Genomic DNA, 25,112 nt, shown 5'->3' with positions numbered 1-25,112 from the left:
ATGCGGAACTGTAACCCTGCTGATGAATAAACCTTGCAACCCTAAAGTCTAGTTTTTTGGCAGCACAGTCAGGGGGGTGCATTTGAAATGTTGCTGATGGGTACATTCGGTTGTGGCGTTGACCACCAGGGAGTTAGGTGGTAGGTGGGTAAAAAGAAAGTTGGTGCCCTTCGAGGGAATGAAATAACAGCATTCTGCCCTTTTTGGTGTAGGGGCACAGGATGCTGGCGTGTGCCACACCGCCTGGGACTGTTGTAATATGGTAGTATGGATGGGTAAGGCCATACGAGAGGGTCTGGGTGGTTGAAGGGTGTCCAGGAATTGGTCCTCGAAGTCCTGAACACCTTCCACCAGGAGACTGAGAGAGGTAGCCATGCGATGGAGCAGGGACAGGTACTGTGCACAGTCATCTGGTGGTGAGAAAGAAGGTGGAATAAGGGCATCATTCGTTGATGACCAAGCATCTGTAGGGATGGGTGGTTCCGATGGTGCAGTCGGGGCCAATGGTGCCGACAGAGAGGGAGAATCCAGGGGTTCTTCATGGAGGATGGCGGTATGAACAGAAGATGAACAGCGCAGGTGATGCATACTGCGATGATGGTGGGGTCCCACGAGGAACAGTAAGGCCAGAAGTAGGGGTCGCCATGCAGCGGCAGTGTCCGTGGGTACCGGAACCATGGGTCAGCCGTAGGACCACAGTCCAAGGGTCCAGACTGTAGGAGTGGGCCGGGGAAAGGTCCGTGTCTGGGTCAGAAGACAAGTCAGACTCCAAAGGGTCTGGGAAAAGAGGAGCCATCCTCACTGTCGAGACCGATGGTGCCAGGCGTGGAGCAGGAGGACGGTCGACAATCAAGTGGGGCTCGTCTGTCACCAGAGCTGGCAGAGAATGATGGAGGACAAGGACTTCGTTGGCAGGAGAAGGGAGCCTGGAACCGAGCAGAGGTCCAGAGTGCGGTGAAGTGCTCGTAAAGGGCAACATAAGTGCTATCGACTGTGTCAAAGGCAATAAACGGCCCCAAGTATGCTGAACCAGGTGTTCCAAGCCCGGGTCCTGGTGGAGCTGACGGTGCTGAGAATGAAGGTCCCAGTGTCGGGGGTGGAGGGCGGGGCCGACGGTGAGTGATGGCTTTTGGAGTGGTGCTCCATGCACACACTCTTCAGGGCCGAAGTAGAAGCTGGACCTTCTGCTGTGATGCATGATTTCTCATCCGACCCATCATAGATCGGGGAGGTAACACTGCGTTTTGAAGCAGTTCTCGTCAGGGAGCCGCCTTTGTGCCTGTACTTGTGCTTCTTGTGCATGCAGTGGGACTTAGGCAGATGCTACGGTGCTACCAGTGCCACACGAGGGACCTGATGAGGCACTCACTGCCGATGATGGGCAACGCTCCAGTGGTTGCATCGGAGCCAGGTCTGGTTGCGCACACGGACACATTGCCTCCTCCATTAAAAAACTATGGAGACAAAGTTCATGAGCAGCTCGGGTCTGAGACGGGAACGAGCGGCAGATGGAGCAGCGGGAAACTACGTAGGCTTCACCCAGGCAGTATAGGCAATGGGTGTGTTCATCACTCACAGTGAAAGAGCAAGGGCACGAGGCACAATTTTTGAAGCAGGTTTGATGGGACATAGTCCCCGGGCCAGAAGGGAGGAATCCCCAAGAGAGGAAGTCCAAAGAGAGAACCTAACTAGCTACAATGAATAATGGACAACTAACTAGATAAGAAAACTATATACAATGAAAGGTTAGAACGCAGTACTCTTAGGTGGCTAAGAGCACGGAGGAACAGGGGTTCAGACTCTGGCCATGTGGTGGTAAGAGGAAACTGGAGCGGCGTCGACCTGTGCAGCCTCTTGAGCCTTGGACGCACCACGTGCCCGATGCATGATGCATGCGCGGCTCAACGGACATTACTATGAACCGTTCCAGCTCTGGCGCATGGCACGCATGTGCACCCACATTTGGAATCCACACAGGGACCAGCACTCAAAAAACAGTTACCTATCACTTCCATAATTATTGTTTTTTGAGATATAGTGCACACGTCCATTCCATTTTAGGCATCCATGCATCAGTGCACCAGAGCCAGAGAATTTTTTCCCATAGCGATACCCTTCAGGGCAGCACATGTGCCTTCCACAAGCTCACAGAAACAAGGGATCAGAGAAATGTAGGGTTTGAAGGGACCTTCAGAAGTCATCAATTCCAGCCCCCTGTGCTGTGGCAGGACCAAGTAATCCCTGATAGGTGTTTGTCCAACTTGTTTTTTAAAACTTCCAATGATGGGGATTCCACAACCTGCCTTGGAAACATACTCTAAAGCTTAACTGTTCTTAGAAAGCTTTTCCTAATATCTAACCTAAATCTCCCTTCCTGCAGTTTAAGCCCATTACTTCTTGTCCCTCCTTCAGTGGACATAGAGAACAACTGATCTCTGTCCTCTATACAACAGTGCTTGAAATATTTCAAGATTTATTATGTCCCCTACCCCCCCAGTCTCGTCTCAAGACTAAACATGTCCAGTGCTTTATAAACTTTCCTGGGAAGCCAGGTTTTCTAAATCTTTTATCTTTTTTGTTGCTCTCCTCCAGACTCTCCAATTTATCCACCTTTTTCCTAATGTGTGGCACCAAAAGTTGGACATCAAACTCCACCTGAGACCTCACCAGTGCCAAGTACAGTGGGACAATAACCTCCCACGTCATACATTAGACAGTCCTGTTAATACACCCCAGAATAATATTAGCCTTTTTTGCAGCTGCATCACATTGTTGACTCAAATGCAATTTATGATCCACTATGACCCCCCAGATCCTTTTCAGAAGCACTGCCACCTATCCAGTTATTCCTGATTTTGTAGTTGTGCATTTGATTTCTCCTTCCTATGTGAAGGACTTTGCACTTGTCTTTACTGAATTTCATCTTGTTTAATACAGACCAATTCTCCAATTTGTCAAGGGCATTTTGATTTCTAATACTGTCCTTCAAAGTGTTTGTGACCCCTCCCAACTTGGGGTCATCTGCAAATTTTATAAGCATACCTCCAACTCCCGTATCCAAGTCATTAATGAAAATATTGAATAACTGGACCCAGGACAGACCCCTGCCGGACTCCACTAGATATGCCCTCCCACGCTGACAGCAAACCATTCATAACAACTCTGAGTATGGTCTTTCAACCAGTTGTGCACTCACCTTATAGCAATTTCATCTAGATCACATTTTCCTAGTTTCCCTGTGTCAAAAGCCTTACTAAAATCAAGAAATATCACATCTACTGCTTTCCCCCCCTCCATCCACTAGGCAAGAAACCTGTCAAAAAAGGAAATTAGGCTGGTTTGGCATGAGCTGTTCTTGACAAATCCATGCTAGCTATTCCTTACAATCCTAGTATCCTCCAGGTGCTTACAAGTTGTTTAGTCATTTATTTCAGTATCTTCAGGTACTGAAGTTAGGCTGACTGGCCTATAATTTCCTGGGTCTTCTTTGTTCTCCTTTTATAACATAGGTACTATGTTTGCCCTTCTCTAGTTTTCTGGGACCTCACATGATCTCCAGGAGTTCCTAAAAACAAAATTGCTAATGGTTCCGAGCTTGCTTTAGCTCAGCAGTTCTCAACCTGTGGGTCAGAACCCCAAGGTGAGTCATGACCCCATTTTAATGGGTTAGCCAGGGCTGGCTTAGACTTGCTAGAGCCCAGGGCCGAAGCCTGAGCCCAAGCCTCACCATCCAAGGCCAAGACCTGAGAGTTTCAGCCCTGAGTGTTGGGACTCAGGTTACAGGCCTTGGGCTTCAGCTTTGCCCCTTCCCCCGACAGCGGGGCTTGGGTTTGGGCGGGCTCAGGCTTCCATCCCCCCTCCTGGGGTCATGTAGTAATTTTTATTGTCAGAAGGGGGTCACAGTGCAATGAAGTTTGAGAACTCCTGCTTTAGCTAGTTCCTTAAGTACCCTAGGATGAATTCCATCAGGCCCTGCTGACCTGAACGCATCTAATTTATCTAAATATTCTTTAGCCTGTTCTTTCCCTATTCTGGCTTGTGTTCCTTTCCCCTTGTTGTTAGTATTGTGTTGAGTATCTGGTCACCATTAACCTTCTAATAAAGACTGAAGCAAAATAAACACTGAACACCTGTGTTACTGAGAGGGAAGCAGAAAGTGAGTCATCCTATATGAGCAACGAATCTGGTCCTGACACACACAGGAGGTCCTGTGCTGCTGCATATGCCGCAGGCGTGGTTGGTACCAACAAAGCTGTTTACAAAGTTGGTGCTGCAGACAAGCCGGCAATCTCGACAGTATCTGATCAGGTTCCTGAGTTGATGACTCAAGAGAACCCGAGTGTGGTACTGGGGACCATCTTGCAAAGGCTGCCCGAACCTCGGTACTCGACTTCTCATGGTGGGCCAATGGGGACTGAGCCCTTGAAGAAAAAGCAGAATTGCCTGCTCCTTGCAGGGCCCCAGAGAGAGAATATCTTCTAGCAGACACCCTTCAATCTGGGGTGCCACTAAGTCTGTCAGTGCGCTGAGAAAGGTGTGGAATCTGAGTCTCCGCACACCAAAAGGCTCAGTACTGAATGTGGGCACAAAGCTGCCTCCATAAGAATGTCTCTGACCCAACTTCTCTATCTTTCTCTGTCTTGGTCCAGAGATTGAATCCCTTTCAGATAGGGCATTTACACCTGATGTGACCATCACCCTGGCACTTTACGCAGCTGGAGTTGGGTTCGCTGACTGGCATCAACTTACTGCATCCAGAACAGCATTTGAAGCCCAGAGATTTCAGCATGTCCCAATTCAAAGCAATATCAGAAAGGTTCACATCACTCTTCAGATTGATTTTTTTCCCCTTTACTTTTATGTTTTACCCATATCAGCTTTAACATGTCTTTGAGTAAAATTAAGAAATTAATATATATTCAGCATGACCATTATAAGGCATAGGCTTAAAGAAAGAAATGGCTATTTTGATACATGAACATAGAAACAGATAAATGTAATAATCTGTGATAGCATAAATAATTTCAGTTACCTGTTATTTGCTAAGTTTTCCAGGCAGCCTTCGATGAATCTCATTCGGATCTGCCTATCAGTAAACCAGCACACTAAGGAACAGAGCAGCTTCTCTGCTTCATTTATTAATCCCTCAGAGAGATGAATCTACAGAAAGTAAGAGAAAAGATATTGACAAGCACGTATTTATTTTCTTTTGGCAGATATTCTTTTCTGATATTTAACTTACTGCATCTTCATCCTGGACCAGATCCCACAAAAGAGTATTTCCCTTCTTACAAACATTATCCAAGTTAATATCCGTCACTGCGTTGCTGTTGTACTGGTGTTTATGGACTGCTGGCCCTAAGCAAAACACAGATGCTATTATTGAATATGCACAAAGAAATACCTAATTTGAATATTGTGCTTCAATGTATGGCTATTATTAGTTTCAAAAAATCTATTTAAAAACTTTGCATTTATTATTTTGTCAGATTTTCAAATCCAAAAAAAGTATAATTGAAAACTTTCTGAACACATGGAAACACTCAAAAGAAAACCAAGGCAACATAACCATGCAAGAATGATTAACCTAAAGCTCATAGTTTGTCCCTGCCAATGGAAGACATACTTGAAACACTTCTTTAAAAAAAAAAAAAAAAAAAAAAAAAAGTCAATCTGTAGATCTAAGGACTGGAGTCTTCATAAACAACCATCTTGGGGAGGACACAATGAATGTCAAAATTTTCCTCCCTTATATTGTACTGTGATTTTTAAGCGGTCTCTTCCATCCAACAGAGCAACAATAAAAACAGGCATTTAGTTTTCCACCAAAAAATTAATATTTAACTAACAGATTTTTTAAAAACCACTCTTTTGCATCTGGAATCCGTAAGGCACAAATACTGATAGGTGCAGTTTTGCTTTTGAAATTGTGTGGGCACAACTGATACCATTTAGATGTCTAAGAAACTAATATGTAGGCAAAATCAAGTAGATGTTTAAAATATATCAGTTCTGTCTGCATACAATTGTATGTACTATATTGCAATGATTTGCACTTGCAAAATTAAAGATACCAAAAGGAAATTAGGATAAGGTCCTTTTCAAATTCATAATTTGGGTATTCATAAGGAAAAACAACTGGATAAGATCTCAAGCAGAATGCTAAAAAAGTGATCTATAGTCCACTAGTTTTTATTTTATCTTGCATAAAAGTTATTTGACAATAGAAATGGAAGAAAACATATAAAAATATATGTATATAGCATACGACATGTACAAAGAAATCCTTTGAAATAATACAGCATCTTCCACATCGTTAAGAGTTTTACACACTTTGTGCATGCTCACACATTACTGGGGGGAGTTGATTGAGGGTTTTGTTTGTTTGCTCATTTTCTTTGCTTCTTAAAATGATCTGTTTGTTGAAATTACTGGAGAGTTTATTTTTAAAAAGACAAAATTCAAGTTAGAAGTACAGAAAAAGGGTTGCTGTTTTTCTTACTATTAATAACTATTACCTTGACTAAGGTGTTCATGGTAGATAGAAGCAAGGTTAGGAAGATGCTGTTGAAGATGAGATGTTAGCTCAGCATGTGAATTAATCTGTACAAGTTCTTCTTCACAACCAGACTCTTCACCATCAAAATCAGCCATATTTTTTTCAGATTTTGCACTGACCTGGGAACTACTACAACTGACATCATCTGCACTTAGCATATCGTCAACCATGTGTCTGTAAAATACAGACAAGCATTAAAATGAATAATTTCAGAAACATGTTTTATACAATAAAGCTAATTTTATAAATTCCAATTACCATATAATTTCAGATATAATTTATCACAACAAATGAAATAAAAAATATTTGTATTAGGGCTGTCAAGCGATTAAAAAAATTAATCACGATTAATTGCAGTTAAACAACAATAGAATATCATTTATTTTAAATATTTTTGCATGTTTACTACATTTTCAAATATATTAATTTCAATTACAACACAGAATACGAAGTTTACAGCGCTCACTTTGTATTTATTTTTTATTACAAATATTTGCACTGTAAAAAACACAACAAAAAATTATTTTTCAATTCACCTCAAACAAGTACTGTAGTGCAATCTCTATCATGAAAGTTGAACTTACAAAGGTAAAATTACGTACAAAAAAAATGGCATTCAAAAATAAAACAATGTAAACCTTTAGCGCTTACAGGTTCACTTCTTGGTCAGCCAATCACTCAGACAAAGGAGGTTGGTTACAATTTGCAGAAGATAATGCTGCCTGCTTCTTATTTAAAATGTCACCTGACAATGAGAACAAGCGTTCTCATGGCACTGTTGTAGCTGACATTGCAAGATATTTACGTGCCAGATGCGCAGAAGATTCATATGTTCCTTCATGCTTCAACCACCATTCATAGAATCGTAAAATATCAGGGTTGGAAGGGACCTCAGGAGGTCATCTGGTCCAACCCCCTGCTCAAAGCAGGACCGATCCCCAACTAAATCATCCCAGCCACGGCTTTGTCAAGCATGACCTTAAAAACCTCTAAGGAAGGAGATTCCACCACCTCCCTAGGTAACCCATTCCAGTGCTTCACCACCCTACTAGTGAAAAAGTTTTTCCTAATATCTAACCTAAACCTCCCCTACTGCAACTTGAGACCATCACTCCTTGTTCTGTCATCTGGTACCACTGAGAAAAGTCTAGATCCATCCTCTTTGGAACCCCCTTTCAGGTAGTTGAAAGCAGCTATCAAATCCCCCCTCATTCTTCTCTTCTGCAGAATAAACAATCCCAATTCCCTCAGCCTCTCCTCATAAGTTATGTGCTCCCTACCCTCCAGCGTATCTACCACTCCTCCCAGTTTAGTGTCAGCTGCAAACTTGCTGAGGGTGCAGTCCACGCCATCCTCCAGAGCATTAATGAGGACATGCTTCCAGGCTGATGATGGGTTCTGCTTGATAACAATCCAAAGCAGTGCAGACTTCGACTGACATGTTCATTTTCATCAACTGAGTCAGATGCCACCAGCAGAAGGTTGATTTTCTTTTTTGGTGATTTGGGTTCTGTAGTTTCCGTATTAGACTGTTGCTCTTTTTAAGACTTTTAAAAGCATGGTCCACACTTCGTCCCTCTCAGATTTTGGAAGGCACTCCAGATTCTTAAATCTTGGGTTGAGTGCTGTCGCTATTTTTAGAAATCTCACATTGGTACCTTCTTTGTGTTTTGACAATTCTGCTGTGAAAGTGTTTTTAAAACGAACATGTACTAGGCCATCATCCGAGACTGCTATAACATGAAATATATGGCAGAATGCGGGTAAAAGAGAGCAGGAGTCATACAATTCTCTCCCCAAGGAGTACAGTCACAAATTTAATTGACGCATTATTTTTTTAATGAGCATCATCAACCTGGAAGCATGTCCTCTGGAATGGTGGCAGAAGCATGTTTAGCATATTTGGCATGTAAACACCTTGCAACGCCAGCTACAACAGTGCAATGAGTATGCCTGTTCTCACTTGCAGGTGACATTGTAAGTAAGAAGCAGGCAGCAGTATCTCCTGTCAATGTGAACAAACTTGTTTGTCTTAGCGACTGGCATAATAAGCAGTAGGACTGAGTGGACTTGTAGGCTCTAGAGTTTTACAATGTTTTGTTTTTGAGTGCAGTTATGTAAACAAAAAAAATCTGCATTTGTAAGTTACACTTTCACGATAAAGAGATTGCACTTCAGTACTTATATGAAGTGAATTGAAAAATACTATTTCTTTTGTTTATCATTTTTACAATACATATATTTGTAATAAAAAATAATATAAAGTGAGCACTGTGCACTTTGTATTCTGTGTTGTAATTGAAATCAATATTGAAAATGTAGAAATAGATCCAAAAATATTTAATACATTTCAACTGGTATTCTATTATTATAAGTGCAATTAATCGCAATTAAATTTTTTAATCACAATTAATTTTTTCGAGTTAATCACATGAGTTAACTGCAATTAATTGACAGCCCTAATTTATACGCAATGAAGCAATTCAACACAGCACATGAGTCGGTTAAACTTATCTACATGAAGAGATACTTGTGTGTGTGTGTATACAGATAAACACAGATATGAACGACCTGGCAACATAGTTTATCACTATGGAAATTAGAAAGACAACTAAAAAGCAAATCTTCGGCTTCATTAATCAAAGACAAAGCCTCCATGTTGTTGTTACTAGCTGAACAATGTAAATTTGCCAACAGAAGAATCTTAGTGTTTTCTTCTAGCACATCTCTTCATCCAGTATAAAAAATTTGCAAGCAACTTTAATTAGACAATAAAATAGATTGTTGTGCAACTATGTGTAGGGTATTAAAAAAGTAATTATCTGAATGATCCAAGAACATGGCACTTCTATAAAAACATGTCTGAACTGTACATTTAGCTATCACTTTTATTGCTATTGTAAAGGAAATTAAAAGAAGCATAACCAACCTACCCATCATGATGGTGATGGTGGTGGTGGTGGTGGTGGTGATGCTGTGGCCCAATAAACTGCCGACAGTTAAATAATTCATTTCCAATGGTTTCCCCAAGGAAGTCCCCTGTATGTGTTATACAAGAATCCTGAGACCCTTGTGATATGTGAGCTGGATTAATTTCCCCGGTCATATCATGTTCTGCATCTTCAGTGTGTGAACAGGCATCTAGCATTCTAATTCGACTATCCACTGGAGGTACAGACTCAGTGTTAAAAACATGGTCCTTTCCTGACCCATTGCTTGCACCACTCCTATCTGCTGCCCCTTGTGAATCTCCTAAACAAATGCCTGCTTGTGATTCTATCTTCCTGCTTAGTAGCTCTGTGCTCCTACTGTTTTTCTGAGGATTATGACCCCTATCTTCCTCCTCTTCCTCATCTTCTTCTTTGAGAGCTTCAATATCTGCAATATCTTCTGATTGCACCTCACTCCCTGGACTTCCTGCAGACTGGCTTGCATGACTGGAATTGGCCTCATTACTGGATCCATCACTGTGGCCACTGCTGCTACCAGGACCACTGCTGCCATCCTCACCACTGTTTGCTGTCTCATCAGAACTTCCTTGCATGGACTCCTATAATGTTACAAAAATTGATTACATCAAAAATAAATTGTAAAACTATATATATAGTTAATAAAGTCAACATTAATAAAATATTTATTAGACAAATTCCAAAATTCTTTAATTGTAAGGATATATACTGAATCACTGTTTTTCATCCATTCCTCAGGAGTTCTTTCGCTGTGACACAGTGCTACAAAGTTTGTTTTGACCAAGATTTAGGTACACAAAACATTACAAATATTAAATTACCCTATTCATAATAGGTCCCATACTTTACACACATATATAGTGTGGCACCAAAGTTCATTCCCAAGTTCATGCAGTCATTTGCTAAGTCAGAGATGATACAAATACACTAAAGTAGTTTCACTTAAAAATATTTTATGATGCAGTACTCTTTTATTTTATTGTGTCTGTTTACTTAGGGCTAGACTGGGCCTTGGCCTTAAGTATCCAGGCAAGGTAGTAACTTGAAGCAAGGTTTCCCGACCTCCCTCCACAGACATGATTAAGTATATATATGCATGCATACCATGAATTGTGTTTGTCTCTTAAAACTATCCTAAAGTCTCAGAAAAATTATTCTCATAACTGATGAATAGCAAATCAATAATTAAATACAGAACATCTGTAGTTGTACCTCTGTATCTGAAAGTCGCTGTTGCACGTGTTTGTTTCTGTTGATTATCTGCTCCTCCATTTCAATGTCACTGCCTCCACTCTGATGGGTGTCACTGTTGTCACTACTTTGAGGACTAGCTGCAGGTGACCCTATTTTAAAAGCATGTTCCCAGTTATAATGTTATTTTCACTAACCTATACGTTAACAGTATTATACATATCTACCTAGTCTCCTTGATCTCAACACCATATTCCTGACAACAACGGAGGATGTAACTCAAAACGTAAGCTGGACTCATTTAAATACAATATTTTTGAAAGGTAGTCACCACTTTGCTGCAAATCATGAATTCCAATGTTACTTTTATAATGTGACAGAGATATCAATTTGTCAGCTTCTATACAAAAAGGAATTTTCTGCTGACTTCTCATTAAAATATACTTAAAAAACTGCACAAACTCATCTCTGCTATACAAAGCCTATTGCTCTAGATGGCATTCATGCTATAAAAAGATTATAACTGAGGTTGCAGAGTATTTCTAGTACTCAACTTACAAGGCGATGGGGCTGCCCTTCTGAGCTCTTCTTCCTCTGAAGGGAAAGGAAAAAACAGGAGGGAAACATTCTAAGTGACTGAGCTTCTTTGGGTCAGCATATCAGTTGCTTATAGTACATAATTAACAGTGGCAAAGGAAGGAAACCTACAATAAAATAGGTCCATACCACCTTCCAAAGTGGCTGTCCGTGAGTGCCTACACAAAGAAGCCTAAGAAAAGAGGAGCAGTATATGTAATGTCAAGTAATGAAAATTAAGTGAAAAATCAGGTAAAGATTTAGAAAATAAAAGAATGCACTACAGCTGTAAACATTCAACAGAATAGGAGCAGTCAGCTGGTGCTCCATGGAAATCTTTGAAAAAAGAAAGAAAAGAATGTAGGATGTATAAGCAGAATTGTTTGTGAATGGAAAGGTTTTCAAAGATGTTCATGAAACTTCAATGTCTCTTTACAGGATATGGGTGGGGACAGGAGTAATCTCTTTGTAATCTTCTTTTTTATCCTTGACTTGAAAAGTATGCCTCAATGATACAGCAAGCCACATTTTACAATTTTACTTTCATATGGTGTCTACTACATGAGCTTATGGTTCAAAGTTACCAGTTAGCACTGATTGATTAAAAATCAAAGACTAAACTGTAATATCTACTTTGGAACAATACATAAACATTACACTGCAAAATATATACTCACCTTTCTTATTTCCCATGGGTAGATTAGTACTGAGTAAAGATGCAAATGAACTCTGTTTTGATAACTGGGCCTTAGCTGCTAGTGCATTATTCCACAGTGCTTTTATAAGCATTGATGCCAAATATAAGGTCTATAAACAAAACCAGATTATAGTACAATGAAAAAGCAATTGGTTTTCAATGCAAAAGATACACTTGTTGCTTCTTCTGCACTCCAATACAATGGAACATGAAAGTAAATAACTCATGAAAACAAGTGAATGCTTTGTTATACAAAATGGAGAAATGTCCAATATTAAACTTAAGGAATTGTATCAACTTCTAAATATATATCAAAATTTAAAAGCCAGAAAGGCTAATTTAAGATGCAGCACAAAAATCCTATTCAGTACATTATTGCGTATTCCCATATTATAAGAATTATGAAGAGAAACAGACTTTACATGTCCAGTGAGCCAATATCACGTATATTTTCTTTTTCTTGTCACAAATGACATTGAAGAAGTTAAAACATGTACTACTGTACTTCAGGGTTTTTTTTGTTTTTACCTGTTCAGTATGAGCACTTGGATGAAGAGTTGAGACTAGATTAAGAAGATGTCTAAGCGGGACAGGGTCCAAGTTCTTGATTAATGAAGGAAACAGATCATGTATATAGCGACTACAATGTTTCAGCTACAAAATACAAATAAAAAGACATAAGAGAGAGGAAAATAATGTTTTTATAAGAGTTATTCAAACATTCATAAAATGGTCTTCATTAAAAAGCTTCTTCACATAAAAATTCTCAGGCAGCTTTATCATTCAAAAACAATTCTGAGTAGTATCAAACCTTCAGTTTTTATTTAACCTAGCTTCTCATTTCCAAGCATGTGAATTTTGGTAACATGACATACAAAATCACTGAACTCCTGCTTAGTTTTAAAGTTCTAAGCGTTTTGGGGAGATTAAAGAAAATTGTTTAGAACTTATTCTGCATTTTTGATGTAACTATAAATTAAATCAATTAAGTTTTGTATATAAATTCCTAAGGGACAAAAGAGTATTTACATTTGATATTAACAGTGGTGAATGCAAATGAAGGCACTATAAATTAAGACGTAAACTATAAAACAGAATTTATCAAAACTGTTTTTAATTACTACAGGAATAGTAGTGACTGACTTTTTCAGTGGAACCTCCTATTGCACCAGAAAGTGACAGTGCTCAAGGCAAAACAATAGAAAGTTGACTTCAAAGTGTTGCACGAATATGCTCCCAACTTTCACTTTTGCTTTGAAGGATTAATATATTTTTGTATGTATTAAATACTCAATAAATGAAATACACAATAGTATAATAGGCTCTGGATTTAGGTTAGCAAGTATGTACTTCAAAAATATATAATTTAAAAAAAAACTGACTTCCATTTTACCATCAGCCTAAAAGAGAAAAATGAGTGGGGGACAGTCACTGGTCTGTATAGGGGTCAAGTGGGAATAAAATGGTGCAAATTATCTACACAAGGGTGAATTTCATCCAAGGAGAGTAAAAGTCAAGATGTACAATTTAAGAAAAAGAGATTTATGTCACAATTTAGAGGCTGAAGAAGGAGGGACAAGAGATGCCTTAGCTCTCAACTTCTCTAATGCCATTTTTATAAAAGTATTGCTTTTCTAAAAAAAAATCATTACAGCTGTCAAATAAATAAAGATATCAAAATAAGAGCAGGATCCAGTTTTCCCTTAAGAGACATAATTTCACTATTTTCAGATACATTGAATAAGATTGACATTTTTCTCATCAGCACCTAACTGAAATTAATTTGCGTCTTTTATTGTATGAGATTTCTAACATGTACATGACTGGAATTGAAAGAATAGTTAAAAAACCATCTGTCCTTGACAAAAGCTAGTATCAAATCGATATGCACTCCTTTGCAACTCTGTGTCCCAATCCTGCAATCACTTAATCATATACATAACTTTATTCATATGAATAGTCACACTGATGCCAATGGAACTACTCATATGTATAAAATTATGCATGTTCTTATGTGATTGCAAGATCAGAACCTTAGTTAATAATGAAACAGAACTTTAACAGGCGACCCGGTTCATAGGGTTGCAGTACCTCTCAGTTAAATTTGGCCTACCAGGACTTTCATTATCATGACGGCTGGGCCAAATCTGAATGATGCTGGAACCCCAAGAGGTTTTATCGCCTCTGGAGTGGCTGGAGCAGGGAGGCGAGCCCAGACATCCCTGTGAGACAGGAGCTGCCACACAATCCTTTGAAACATTCTGGTGACCGAATTTTGGGTCCCGACCCACAGGTGGTGAAACCCTGTTCTAAACTCTTTTCAGAGCAGCAGTTTAGACCTGCTAGGTTCTTATAGCACAAATTGAATCTTTTTGAACAAGAAGCAAAGAAAGAATTAAGTCTCATATCTGGAATATACTATTGTTAAGGAAAGTTTCTTTTATATTTAGTGAGCACGGATAACAAACACCAAATTTAAACTTGAAAAAAGTTTCTAGTTCCAATCCCTATTTCAGCAGTTCAGACGGCTTTTTTCATCTTTATTTCCCTACTTAACAGAATACACACATTGCAATTCTATGAAAAATACATTAATGCAACTTTATGCATGGGAAATTAAACACACAAAAGGCAAGAAATGCAGACTTAAGAGCTAATTAACAGCTGCAGCTTAAACTTCTGCCAATGGATGAGACCTACTGATACTGATGTAGTTACTGTATGTGAAAGCAACAATGAAAGTAGGCTATAACTTAAAAATTATATCAAAAATAAAATGCTAAGTTTTAAATAGATCTTTCAGCTCTCTTCTAATCTAGGCAGTGAAGCTGCAGCATTGATAATGTACTCTTGAAAGTGGAGAAGTTATTTGGCTTAGTACATTAATTAAATACAAATGATGCTTTCAGCCTAGATCTCCTTTCTGCAGTCCCTCTCTGCCTTAGTCTTCCTTCAATCTCTACTTTTGGAACAAGCAGCACAATTCCCAAAGTTCTGTAGCCTTAAACTCTAACGCCAATGTGCTTCTGCTACTATCCATGGGTCAGGCCCTTTCGCACTGATTTAACTATTATATGGGGAAGCAGTAATAAAGATAAAACATCATTTCTTGTCCCTTTTAAGCTCTTTGGAATAGTGCTGCTCTGCTAAGAGATTTTTTTAAAGTTAAAAATGGCAGTTTATCTTTCTTGCTACCTCCATGGAGCTGCATGAATATAAAAGAGCCTTGACAAGTACAACAGCAACAACACTCATGTCTAAACCCGGGATTCCAATAGTACTATGGAACTGGAGTGCTTGCCCAAAAGTCCGTGTAGCGAGAAAAGGAAAACAGGTGTATAAAGAAGGAAAATGGGAGAAAGAAATCAGGACATAATCACAGAGAGATGGTATGGACTCTCTACATTTGATTAACACAGTCTGCCAAAGAGCCACACCCATTAGCTATGAAAAAAAAACTGATATTTCAAACTGCAGAAATGTGTTATTAATTAAACAAATGTAGGCCTTAAATTTCATTAACACTATTTTAATAAATGGCATTTTAAAATAAATTTTGAGGAGTGACTTTGGGAAATGTTTCATAAAGAAAGCACTAGCAACCTTCTTCAAACAATCTAATTGCAGCTTTCATTCAAAACCAACTTACAGTAACTAATAACACAAGAAGCCACCACTGCCCATTTCTATGGAAACTAATAAAGCATAAAAATATACACATATAGGTTTTAATATATCTATTCTGGTGTCAGAATAAAACAAATGAAAAATATTCTTGAAAACAGAAAACATTTATTATAGCCCAAAATTATAATAAATTTAAAAGCACTTCCAAAGTCATACTTTGTTTGCTTGTAATCAAATATATCTCATTCTTTATTCATTTCTCTGCACGTCACTGAGGTTTTTGCACATTGTGTGTGTGTGTGTGTTTGTATCAGAATACACAAATGTCTGCATCACTCAAATCTCAAACAAAAAAAGAATGATTGAAAACAATTACTGAATTATTGAAAACATCATAATAATTCAAACAAGACAGCAAATATGGTCTATCTTTCTGAACAAAACCTTAATAAATAGTTTGTTCTCAATATAGCCAAGAGAAAATTCAATACCACATCTCACAGTTTTCTACAACTTCAAATTTTAGGGTTGCTTTACAGTAGTAAATATCACAGCCACAGTTTTCCAGAGTAGCGCTATCAGTGGTAAATTATTGTGCACAACGGACTCAGACAGTTTCACTAGACAACACAGTAGTAAAAATGCATGAGCCGCACCCTACAGCTTCCATCATTGCTATCACTGGTGGAGCTGTGCCTGTAGCAAATCACAGGTGCAAAATTTGCTAGTGTAGATGCAGTATTGGAAAATCTGCATATCTTACTCAAGTTGTGGAGATGACTGTATGGCATATCCTGCACTAGTATGGTAAATGACGAACAGGAAAGAGTAAGAAACATTGGACCAAATGGAATTCAACTGGCTATTTTATTTCCCTCTCACAAATATAAATATTTTGTATACCTGCGCTGCTGCCCAAATGCAGTCTATGTGCTGAGTACTAAGTCGCCCTTCAGCTGCAAGAAAATTGAGAATCACTTGGCACTGTTTGATGATCTGCAAAGAGAGAACATATTTAGGATAGATTTAACAGAACAAAGAATTACTCCTCCATAAATACAGCAAAAATCAGATTATTTTACACAAACCTCAATATGTAAATTTGGTCCAAAAATATGCTCAACCACATTGTTGCTGATAAGCCAGTCTGCAAGCTCTTTTGCAATGGACCTACATATGAAAAAGAGTATTGATATGTATATAAATTCTTTATTTGTCTATATTGCATATTAAATCATTTCCCTAATACAGTGTTCTTTTACTCAATTTTATTTGTATATTCACAATTATAAGAAAACTATTTTTGAATCTGAAATGTGTTCAGCTGGTATTGACAAGTATTTTCAAAAGTAGGAGTTATATAAATTACTTTTCTAGGGGAGCAATTTTTAAACTTTCCCTTCTCATCAAAACTTGCTGAAATAGCAATTCACACAGTTTTTAAAGTCTGTGTTATTTACATGACGATGCACCTAGTTAATTACACATGCACGGTATTTAGACACTTTCAAAATCACATTTTAGTTTCATCCATAACAGAATGGATCTCTGCCAACAGCCAATCAAAAAAATAAACTGTCAGATAGAACGAGATAAGGGGATTGAATTTTCCTAACTAAAAACTGAGTTCCCGCCAGTCTGGAAACTAACACATATATCCTTGTTCCTCCCACACAAGCAGATGGACCAATTTGTTTGCCAAGATTTTGGCATCAGGATCAATGTGTGACAATTTTGGTGTTCAGAGCACAGACTGTAGTTGATGTGCTGTTGGGGTAAAATCCTGTTCCCTGCACACAACCCAGGTAAAAGGGTTGTGCACAGGCGTGGACTACAGGAATCTGGGTGAAAGGCACTCATGGCCACTACTATAGCCTCAACATCTCCAGTCCGGATGATCACCCAGAGTAAGGAAACAAGAGTGCACAGGCTCAAAAAGGAGGGAGGCAGAGTCTGCACAGCATGGAGCTGAGCCTGCAAGTAAAGCTTAATTTCCTAGCGCTGGCTGTCAATTCCCTAACTATTCTGAAAAACCCAGTCACTAATGATAAGCCTCAACAGACCTTCACCACCAAAACCTATTTGTAATAGGTGCTCAATGCCTGCCCTTCTCTTTCCTTTCATGTAGTAATTCCAGGACCTAGGGAAAAAAACACGCACCAGCCTTATACCCTTTGGAGAACACAATGTCCCATCACCTAAAGTAATATATGAGAAGTAACTGATTACAAGATATCATAATCTACTGACTAACCCCTCAGCTATCAGCTAAAGAGTGACCAGGTGTCTGGTTTTCAACCGGAACACCTGGTCGAAAAGGGATCCTGGAAGCTCCAGTCAGCACTGCTGACCAGGACATTGCCTGTCCGGTTGGCGGCATGGAGGGACTGGCAGGCTCCCTGCTAGCCTCCGCGCAGCTCCCGGGAAGCAGTGGGCACTGTCCCCCCTCCAGATCCTATGCGCAGTGGCAGCCAGGGGGCTCCACACACTGCCCCAGCCCCAAGCACCACCCCTGCAGCTCCCACTGGCCAGGAACCGTGGCCAATATGGCACTTGCGGACAGGACAGCGCAGAGCCTCCTGGCTGCGCCTCTGTATAGGAGCCGGAGAGGGGAACATGCAGCTGCTTCTGGGAGCTGCTTGAAGTAAGCGCCACCCAGGGCCTACACCCCTGACCCCCTTCTGGTCCCCAATGCCCTGCCTCAGCCCTGATCCCCCTCCCGCCCTCCGAACCCCTTGATCCCAGCCAGGAGCACCCACCTGCATCCCAAATCCCTCATCCCCAGCCCCACCCCAGATCCCACACCCCCAGCCAGAGCTCTCACAACCCCCCGCAACCCAACACCCTACACCAGCCCAGAGCCCCTTTCTGCCCTCCAAACCACTCAGCCCCAGCCCAGAACACCCTGATCCCCTCATCACCAGCCCCACCCCACAGCCAGAGCCCTCACACACCCCCGTACCTCAACCCCCTGCCCCATCTCAGAACCCCCTCCCACACTCCGAAACCCTCAGCCCCAGCCCAGAGCCTCCTCCTCCACCCCAAGCACCTCATCCATGGCCCCACTCAGAGCCCTCATCCCCTCTCACATCCCAACCTACTGCTTCAGCCTGGAGCCCCCTCCTGCACTCTGAACTCCTCATTTCTGGCCCTACCCTGGAGCCCACACCCCCTGCTGGAGCCCTCACCCCCATCCCACATCCCAGCCCCCTGACCCAGCCTGGTGAAAATGAGCAAGTGCATGAGGGTGGGGAGAGCAAGTGACAGAGGGAGGGGGGATGGAATGAGCAGGGGGCAGGGTGGGGGGGGAGGGTAATGGCGTTCAGTTTTGTGCAAGAAGAAAGTTGGCAACCCTAATCAGATAGTACTCTTTCCATAAAACAAGGCCCTCAGGCACTGTGGAGGATCAATGTGACAAGATATCTGAAACTGCTAGGAGAGGGATGAGAAACTAAACAGTTTTAAATATCAAGATTGGCTGGGGCAGTTTCATGCAACCAAGATCAGTTCTGCTTCCTCCAGGTTTGCTTTTCAAAAAAAACTTGGGAGTCCAGGGAGGACAGTAAGGCACAAATGACAGTCCCCATCCACCAAAGGAAAAAACATCCACTGCTCAAGCTCCGTTCTCACTGAATCTGAGGCAAAACCTCTTCAGGTGAGCATTATACAGTCACAGATTTTAAGGCCAGAAGAGGTCATTACAATCATCTATGTTGTAAATACATGTACCCAAGTAACACTGCAGTCTGATCAATTTCAAACAACAGCAGTACTTTCAAAGCCTCCTGACCACACTCCTATCCACAGACCCCCAGGTGCTCATGTAAATGACCATAGTTTCATTGTTCACACAGCTCAGGATTTGACTAAAGCCATCAACTCTATTATCAATGAAATAACTTCCATTGGCTGTATGATTTTACTCCTTGAGAAACAGGTGGTGGGACTTGATGTGAGCTGCAAGAGATCTCTGTTCTAGATTATGAAGAGTGCTCATACGTATTAATTGTTGTGAAGCTATCAAGTAATTAATTTTCCTCTCAGCCCAGCCTCTGTAGCAAGATGTCATCTCAAAGGAGCATCTACTAGCCAGTCTTCAAAGTAGGGGCAAATATAGATATGTCACTGGGACAATAAATAAATAAAGTAACTTTCAGTAAATTCTGGGAACTGATAAAAGCCTAAAGAGTACATGAGTACTAATAAAGAGCTGTACCAAGAAATCTTTGATGGAATTCAACATTAAGGTATGTCTTAAATAAATAGTCACAAAAGAAGTCATCAGGTCCCATTAATGCTAAATTGCTGATCAGAATCTCAATTTTTAAACATTTATCCTCCTTAGAACAGGTTGGATAAAAATTTATCTTTTTTTTCCCAAATAAAAAAATGGGTTATTTTCTTTAAATAGCATTTTTTAAATTAAATAATGTTTTTTTTTAAATAAGCCTATTTAAAATTAAATTTGAAATTATAACAACCTATGTTAAGGCATAAACGTACTATAATTTATTTATAAATTTATTACATTAAATAAAAATAATATTAAGCAGTGTATGTTTGCTGCTGAAATTTTAATGAAAGTCAAACACTGAACCACTGGCCACTTAGACACTCATTCTGGTCCAGTACGAGGAACCAGAGTTTGCTGTGGCGCTAAGCCAGCTTTTCACAGCATTAGCCTCTTCTGAAGGTTCAGAAAAAATATTTTCTTCATTTCAGTTTATTCAACTAATTCAGTTCAATGCCTAATTCATTCAAAGTTAAGAAACTAACTGGGAGTTGAAAAAGCAAGAAAGCTTGTTTTCCTCCTCCAATATATGAATAAAAGCTTAATGTGAGAGGATGAGATCTACCAGTTTAAAAACTTGAAGGATAACGATGACCAGAAACAATCAGTTCAAGTACAGATAACACTTTGTTTAATATATCATTAGCTAGTTTTAAATGCAAAATATGCTTTGGCAATTTTTTTCTTATGTATTCAGAACATTTAAGGTAGTTTTATTTAACTAACAAAATTTAAAATACTTATTCTGTGCATTTTTTATTTAATTTTCCATCCAAATAAAGCTTGAAATAAATCACAAGTGAAAAATTAATCTAATAAGTAAGAAATACGTCATTCACCTTTTTCTAACATAAAAAATGTAAATATTAAGACTCTGAATAAATATATGTTAAGCTATATAACTGCTTAAATAAATGAGTATCCACATAATGAATCCCAGTTAGCAAAAAGAGGCATCATATTTCGTTTAAAGGCTATATTTCATTGCAAATTAACATATTTTAATGATTACCAACCAATGAGAATCAACTTCTCTTTAGGAAAATAACTAAAAAGTACAAATGCAAAACAAGGTTAAAATTAATTATTTAAATCAAGGTTTCCTGCTTGGTGTTTTAAATAATGATTACAATCAGTAATTTAAATTGCTTTAATTTAAATCAATCCTCCATACTTTAGAATCAGTACTAGACAAACATTGCTGGACTTACTAGATGCAATTAAGACAAAAGAACAGACTTTTTCTGACTAAGACACTAGCCCTATTGACTGAATGTCTATGAGGTGCTAGAGCAGAGGTGGGCAAACTACGGCCCGCAGGACTGTCCTGCTCGGCCCTTGAGCTTCCGGCCGGGGAGGCTCTCCCGCAACCCCTCCCCTGCTGTCCCCCCCCACCCCAGTAGCCATGCTGCCGCACGGGCAGTGCTCTGGGCACAGGAGTTGCGCGCTCCTGCTGAGCAAAGCAGCAGTGTGTCTGGCTCCGGCCGGGCGGCTGCCAGACATGCTGTTCTGAGCAGCATGGTAAGGGAGCTGGAGGGCTGGAAAGGGGCGGGGCTTCCCTGGGGGCAGTCAGGGAACAGGGAGCAGAGGGCGGTTGGATGGGGCAGAGGTTCTGGGATCCTGTCAGGGGGCGGGGATGTGGATAGGGGTCGGGGATGGGGAATGGGGGGGTTGGATAGGCGTGGGGTTCCCGGGGGCCTGTCAAGGGGTGGGGGGGGGGAAAGGGGGCAGAGCAGTCAGGGGACTGGGAGCGGGGGGTGGGGTGGGGGGGGGGTCACGGAGGCAGGAAGGGGCAGCGGGTCCGGGGGGGGGGTTCAGGGCTCCTATGACTGGTATGGTAGGGGGCCAATCCCCCCCTTCCTTTATAGTCCGCATTAACCCTCATTTGAGCAATGGTGAGGTCCCGGCAGTGGCTTGGCTGGGAACCAGGATGGGTAAGGGCTGATGCAAATGTCCTGGGTATATATTGAAATGATTATGGAAATATCTGCACTGTATACTTTTATCTCCTGGGTACACAACCAAAGCTGTGGCCTAATTAAACCACATCCAGTGTCTCCTGTCCTCCTTCTAGCTTAGCCAGACAATCATTCTTCTCTTAGAATTTACAGAAATTCTCTGTTTTCTTGGATTACAGTGGAGGGAGTCCTCACAATTACAGGCATGAGCCATAGTTTGTACACTAATCCTGTGCTTTCACCAGCTATATAATCAGCTGATAGGCCCTTCCAAATATTTCATTGACACAAAAAGGTAAAACCATCCACGCCAAAATAGATGGTCTATATTTTGTAATTTATTATGTTAACTCTACAGCTAAAATTATTTTATATGATGTTAATAGTCTACTTTAACTACAGTTTAAGAAAATATCTTTTTCCAGCTATTTTATTTTTTTCTTTACTCATTTGAGGTAGTTGCTATCCCTACTGCCACATGATCTTTCAGGTGTTGTTGATTAGTAAGTATCCAGTTAGCAAAACTGTGGTCCACTCTATTAAACAAGGTTAAAAGGACACACTCACATAAATGTAAATTAATAAATGTAATCTTTGTTTCCACATTAAATTAACACAATTTATTAAAATGTAAAGGTAAACCCTGATTTAGATTTAACTCCATCATGATTTAATTCCACTAATCTGAGTGGGGTTACACTGATAAGTACAAGAGAAAAGTCATTGTCTGTAGCACATAAACTGAACTTCTCTCCATTTGCTATAGTCCTAGTGTAAACAAACTCTCCTTAAATATAACATTTGTCAAATGAGGATAACAACACTTTTCACTTTATGGTGTTTTATGGAAGATTAGTTCATTAAATGAATGTGAGGCGCTCAGATGCTTCACAGATGAGCACCACAGAATAGCCTATACATATATAATAAATGAAAACACAGTGAAAGGTCTGAAGTAAGTGCCTAATTATCATGACAACTGTCCTTTCCATTTTCTATTCTGGGTTTCTTTTGTGTGTATATTTATTTATTTTGTAAGTACAAGGAGTAAGTTTGCAATTGACTCATTCTGCCTTCTATCATGGTATAGGAGCTCCCTAGGCTTCACATCAGTCCACTGCTTCTCACTATTTATTCATTATCTGCAGGAATTTTCTTCTAGACAAAGGGTTCAAAGTTTCACTTTTGTCTGGAAATACAAATTTAATTCTCATTCTCTCCAAAATGATTGTCTGATATTCAACTAGAAGACATCCTATCATTCTTTCCCAGTTTCAAATGACCACTATCTTGAACTTAATGTAGAAAAAAATGTTGCAATGATAGTCCTTAACATAAACTGAACAAATTCATTTTATCCATTATACTTATTACCATGTTTCAAAATATTGTTACCAGACAACTTTTATCAACCAGAAACTTTAAAAATGAGATCATTCCATTGAGCACAAATAAAAGTTAGGGCAAAATTGTAATACTGTATTTCTGATATATATATTTTCTTCTACAGTTCTCTTTTGTTTCTAGCTGTTGAAATCTGACAGTGCAATTCTGATTATATAAAGTTCTTGGGGGACACCAATAAACTTCAGATAACTGGAGGACATTTACCACTTCTCTCCTTAGGATGTTGCATGTCGCTAATATTTGTAAAATTTTAAAGCACTATATAAATGTTAAAGTATTATGATTATCACTAAAATACTTCTTAATTCTAGAACTCTCTTCCAGACTATTTCTCTACTCTGACTCTCAATCTATTTTCCAAGTTAGATTGAAAACGGTTTATTTTTAATCTAATTTTTAGCTAAACTGCAAGGAGGTGTGTACCGGTAATTGGTATTTTATTTCTTCTAGAATGCTTTAAAAATCTAGAGGCATTCTATGATTATGTTATATCATTACAGTTCAGACAAGATTAATAAAATAAGTAATAGCTCAATTTCCAGTACATATTCACATGTAACATCTTAAAAAAATATTTCTTCAGCTTTCACCATTTCATGCTAATAAGTCAAAAGTATGACATTACCCCTTTTGATAAACATTCTGGAGAATTATCTCCCTATAATACACAAATAACTGTACAAACTATGGTATTCTACAAATGACATGTTTACAACAACAGAATTTGGGAAGAATATGGCATATCAGCAGTGTTTTTAGGATTTAGCATTTGGGATGGCAGATGAACAGCAAAGACTTAAACACAAAGAGCTTGACTTTCACCAACTGGAGGCATTTTAAAAAGTCTTGATTAAATACTGTGGCTACTGTGAAAGTGGCTAACTCCTTAAATGTCATGGAACTCTACTCACAACATGTTTGGATCAGAGAGTTTTATCCATTTTGAACAGAACAGAAACTGCTCTCCCTTTTGACTTCTCCCAGAAGAACACAAATAAATCAGATAAATTTCAAAAGAGCTTGATTTTGTCCAAGTAATAAATCAAAGCTCTTCTGACATCTAATTTATACAGTCTAGCTTCCACAGGCATTCTATGAGATTTGGTGGGAAAAGAATGTTTAGATGAAACTCAGAAATGTATCATTCACTACATGTTGTTTGTGAAAAGTACAACAGGAAAGCCTAGTAGGAAAGCTTGGATTTCACATGCTGTCATAGATGAGACAGTTCCTTGAATAAGATGCTGAAAAGCTGAAATAGCCACTAATGTCAATGTAACTATAGGAAGAAACAATCAAGAGACTGTTCTCTAGGTATATGATCTAGGATCAGAAGCTAAGTTCCAAGCTGCGCGGCCGCACAGCATGCTATCAAGGGCAGCGCAGATGGGGAGAGGTGCCCCTCCCCCAGCCCTGAGAGGGAGTAAATAACATTTCCTTTTTACTTTTCACAACAGTCATGATTTTATAGACCTCTATCATACCCCCTTAGTCTTCTCTTTTCCAAGCTGAGAAGTCCCAGTCTTATTAATCTCTCCTCATATGGAAGCTGTTCCAGGCCCCTAATCATTTCTGTTGCCCTTGTCTGAACCTTTTCCAAATCCAATATATCTTTTTTGAGATGAGACAACCATTACTTTGCATTTATCAACATTGAATTTCATCTGCCATTTTGTTGCCCAATCACTAAGCTTTCTGAGATCCCTTTGTAACTCTTTGCAGTCTGCTTGGAACTTAAATATCTTGAGCAGTTTTGTATCATTTGCAAATTTTGCCATCTCACTGTTTACCCCTTTTTCCAGATCATTTATGAATATGCTAAATAGCACTGGTCCCA

General features: G+C 39.6%; 1 protein-coding gene across 1 annotated transcript in view; it reads right to left on the bottom strand.

Moving 5' to 3' along the window:
• Positions 1–25,112, bottom strand: part of USP34 (ubiquitin specific peptidase 34) — a 272,737-nt gene that overhangs the window by 177,070 nt on the left and 70,555 nt on the right. The window contains exons 9-18 of the mRNA XM_034764180.1: positions 16,708–16,789; positions 16,523–16,615; positions 12,521–12,646; positions 11,973–12,102; positions 11,278–11,313; positions 10,741–10,871; positions 9,493–10,109; positions 6,519–6,733; positions 5,243–5,358; positions 5,033–5,160 (exon numbers count right to left, since the gene is read on the bottom strand). Of these exons, the coding sequence (XP_034620071.1) occupies positions 5,033–5,160; positions 5,243–5,358; positions 6,519–6,733; positions 9,493–10,109; positions 10,741–10,871; positions 11,278–11,313; positions 11,973–12,102; positions 12,521–12,646; positions 16,523–16,615; positions 16,708–16,789 (1,674 nt within the window). The remainder of the gene's footprint in view (positions 1–5,032; positions 5,161–5,242; positions 5,359–6,518; positions 6,734–9,492; positions 10,110–10,740; positions 10,872–11,277; positions 11,314–11,972; positions 12,103–12,520; positions 12,647–16,522; positions 16,616–16,707; positions 16,790–25,112) is intronic.

The sequence above is a fragment of the Trachemys scripta genome, chromosome 3, assembly GCF_013100865.1.
Source record: "Trachemys scripta elegans isolate TJP31775 chromosome 3, CAS_Tse_1.0, whole genome shotgun sequence".
In the NCBI taxonomy this organism is placed as follows: Eukaryota; Metazoa; Chordata; order Testudines; family Emydidae; genus Trachemys; species Trachemys scripta.
The sequence above is the reverse complement of the archived record's forward strand: the minus strand, read 5'-3'. Positions and strand labels throughout refer to the sequence as shown.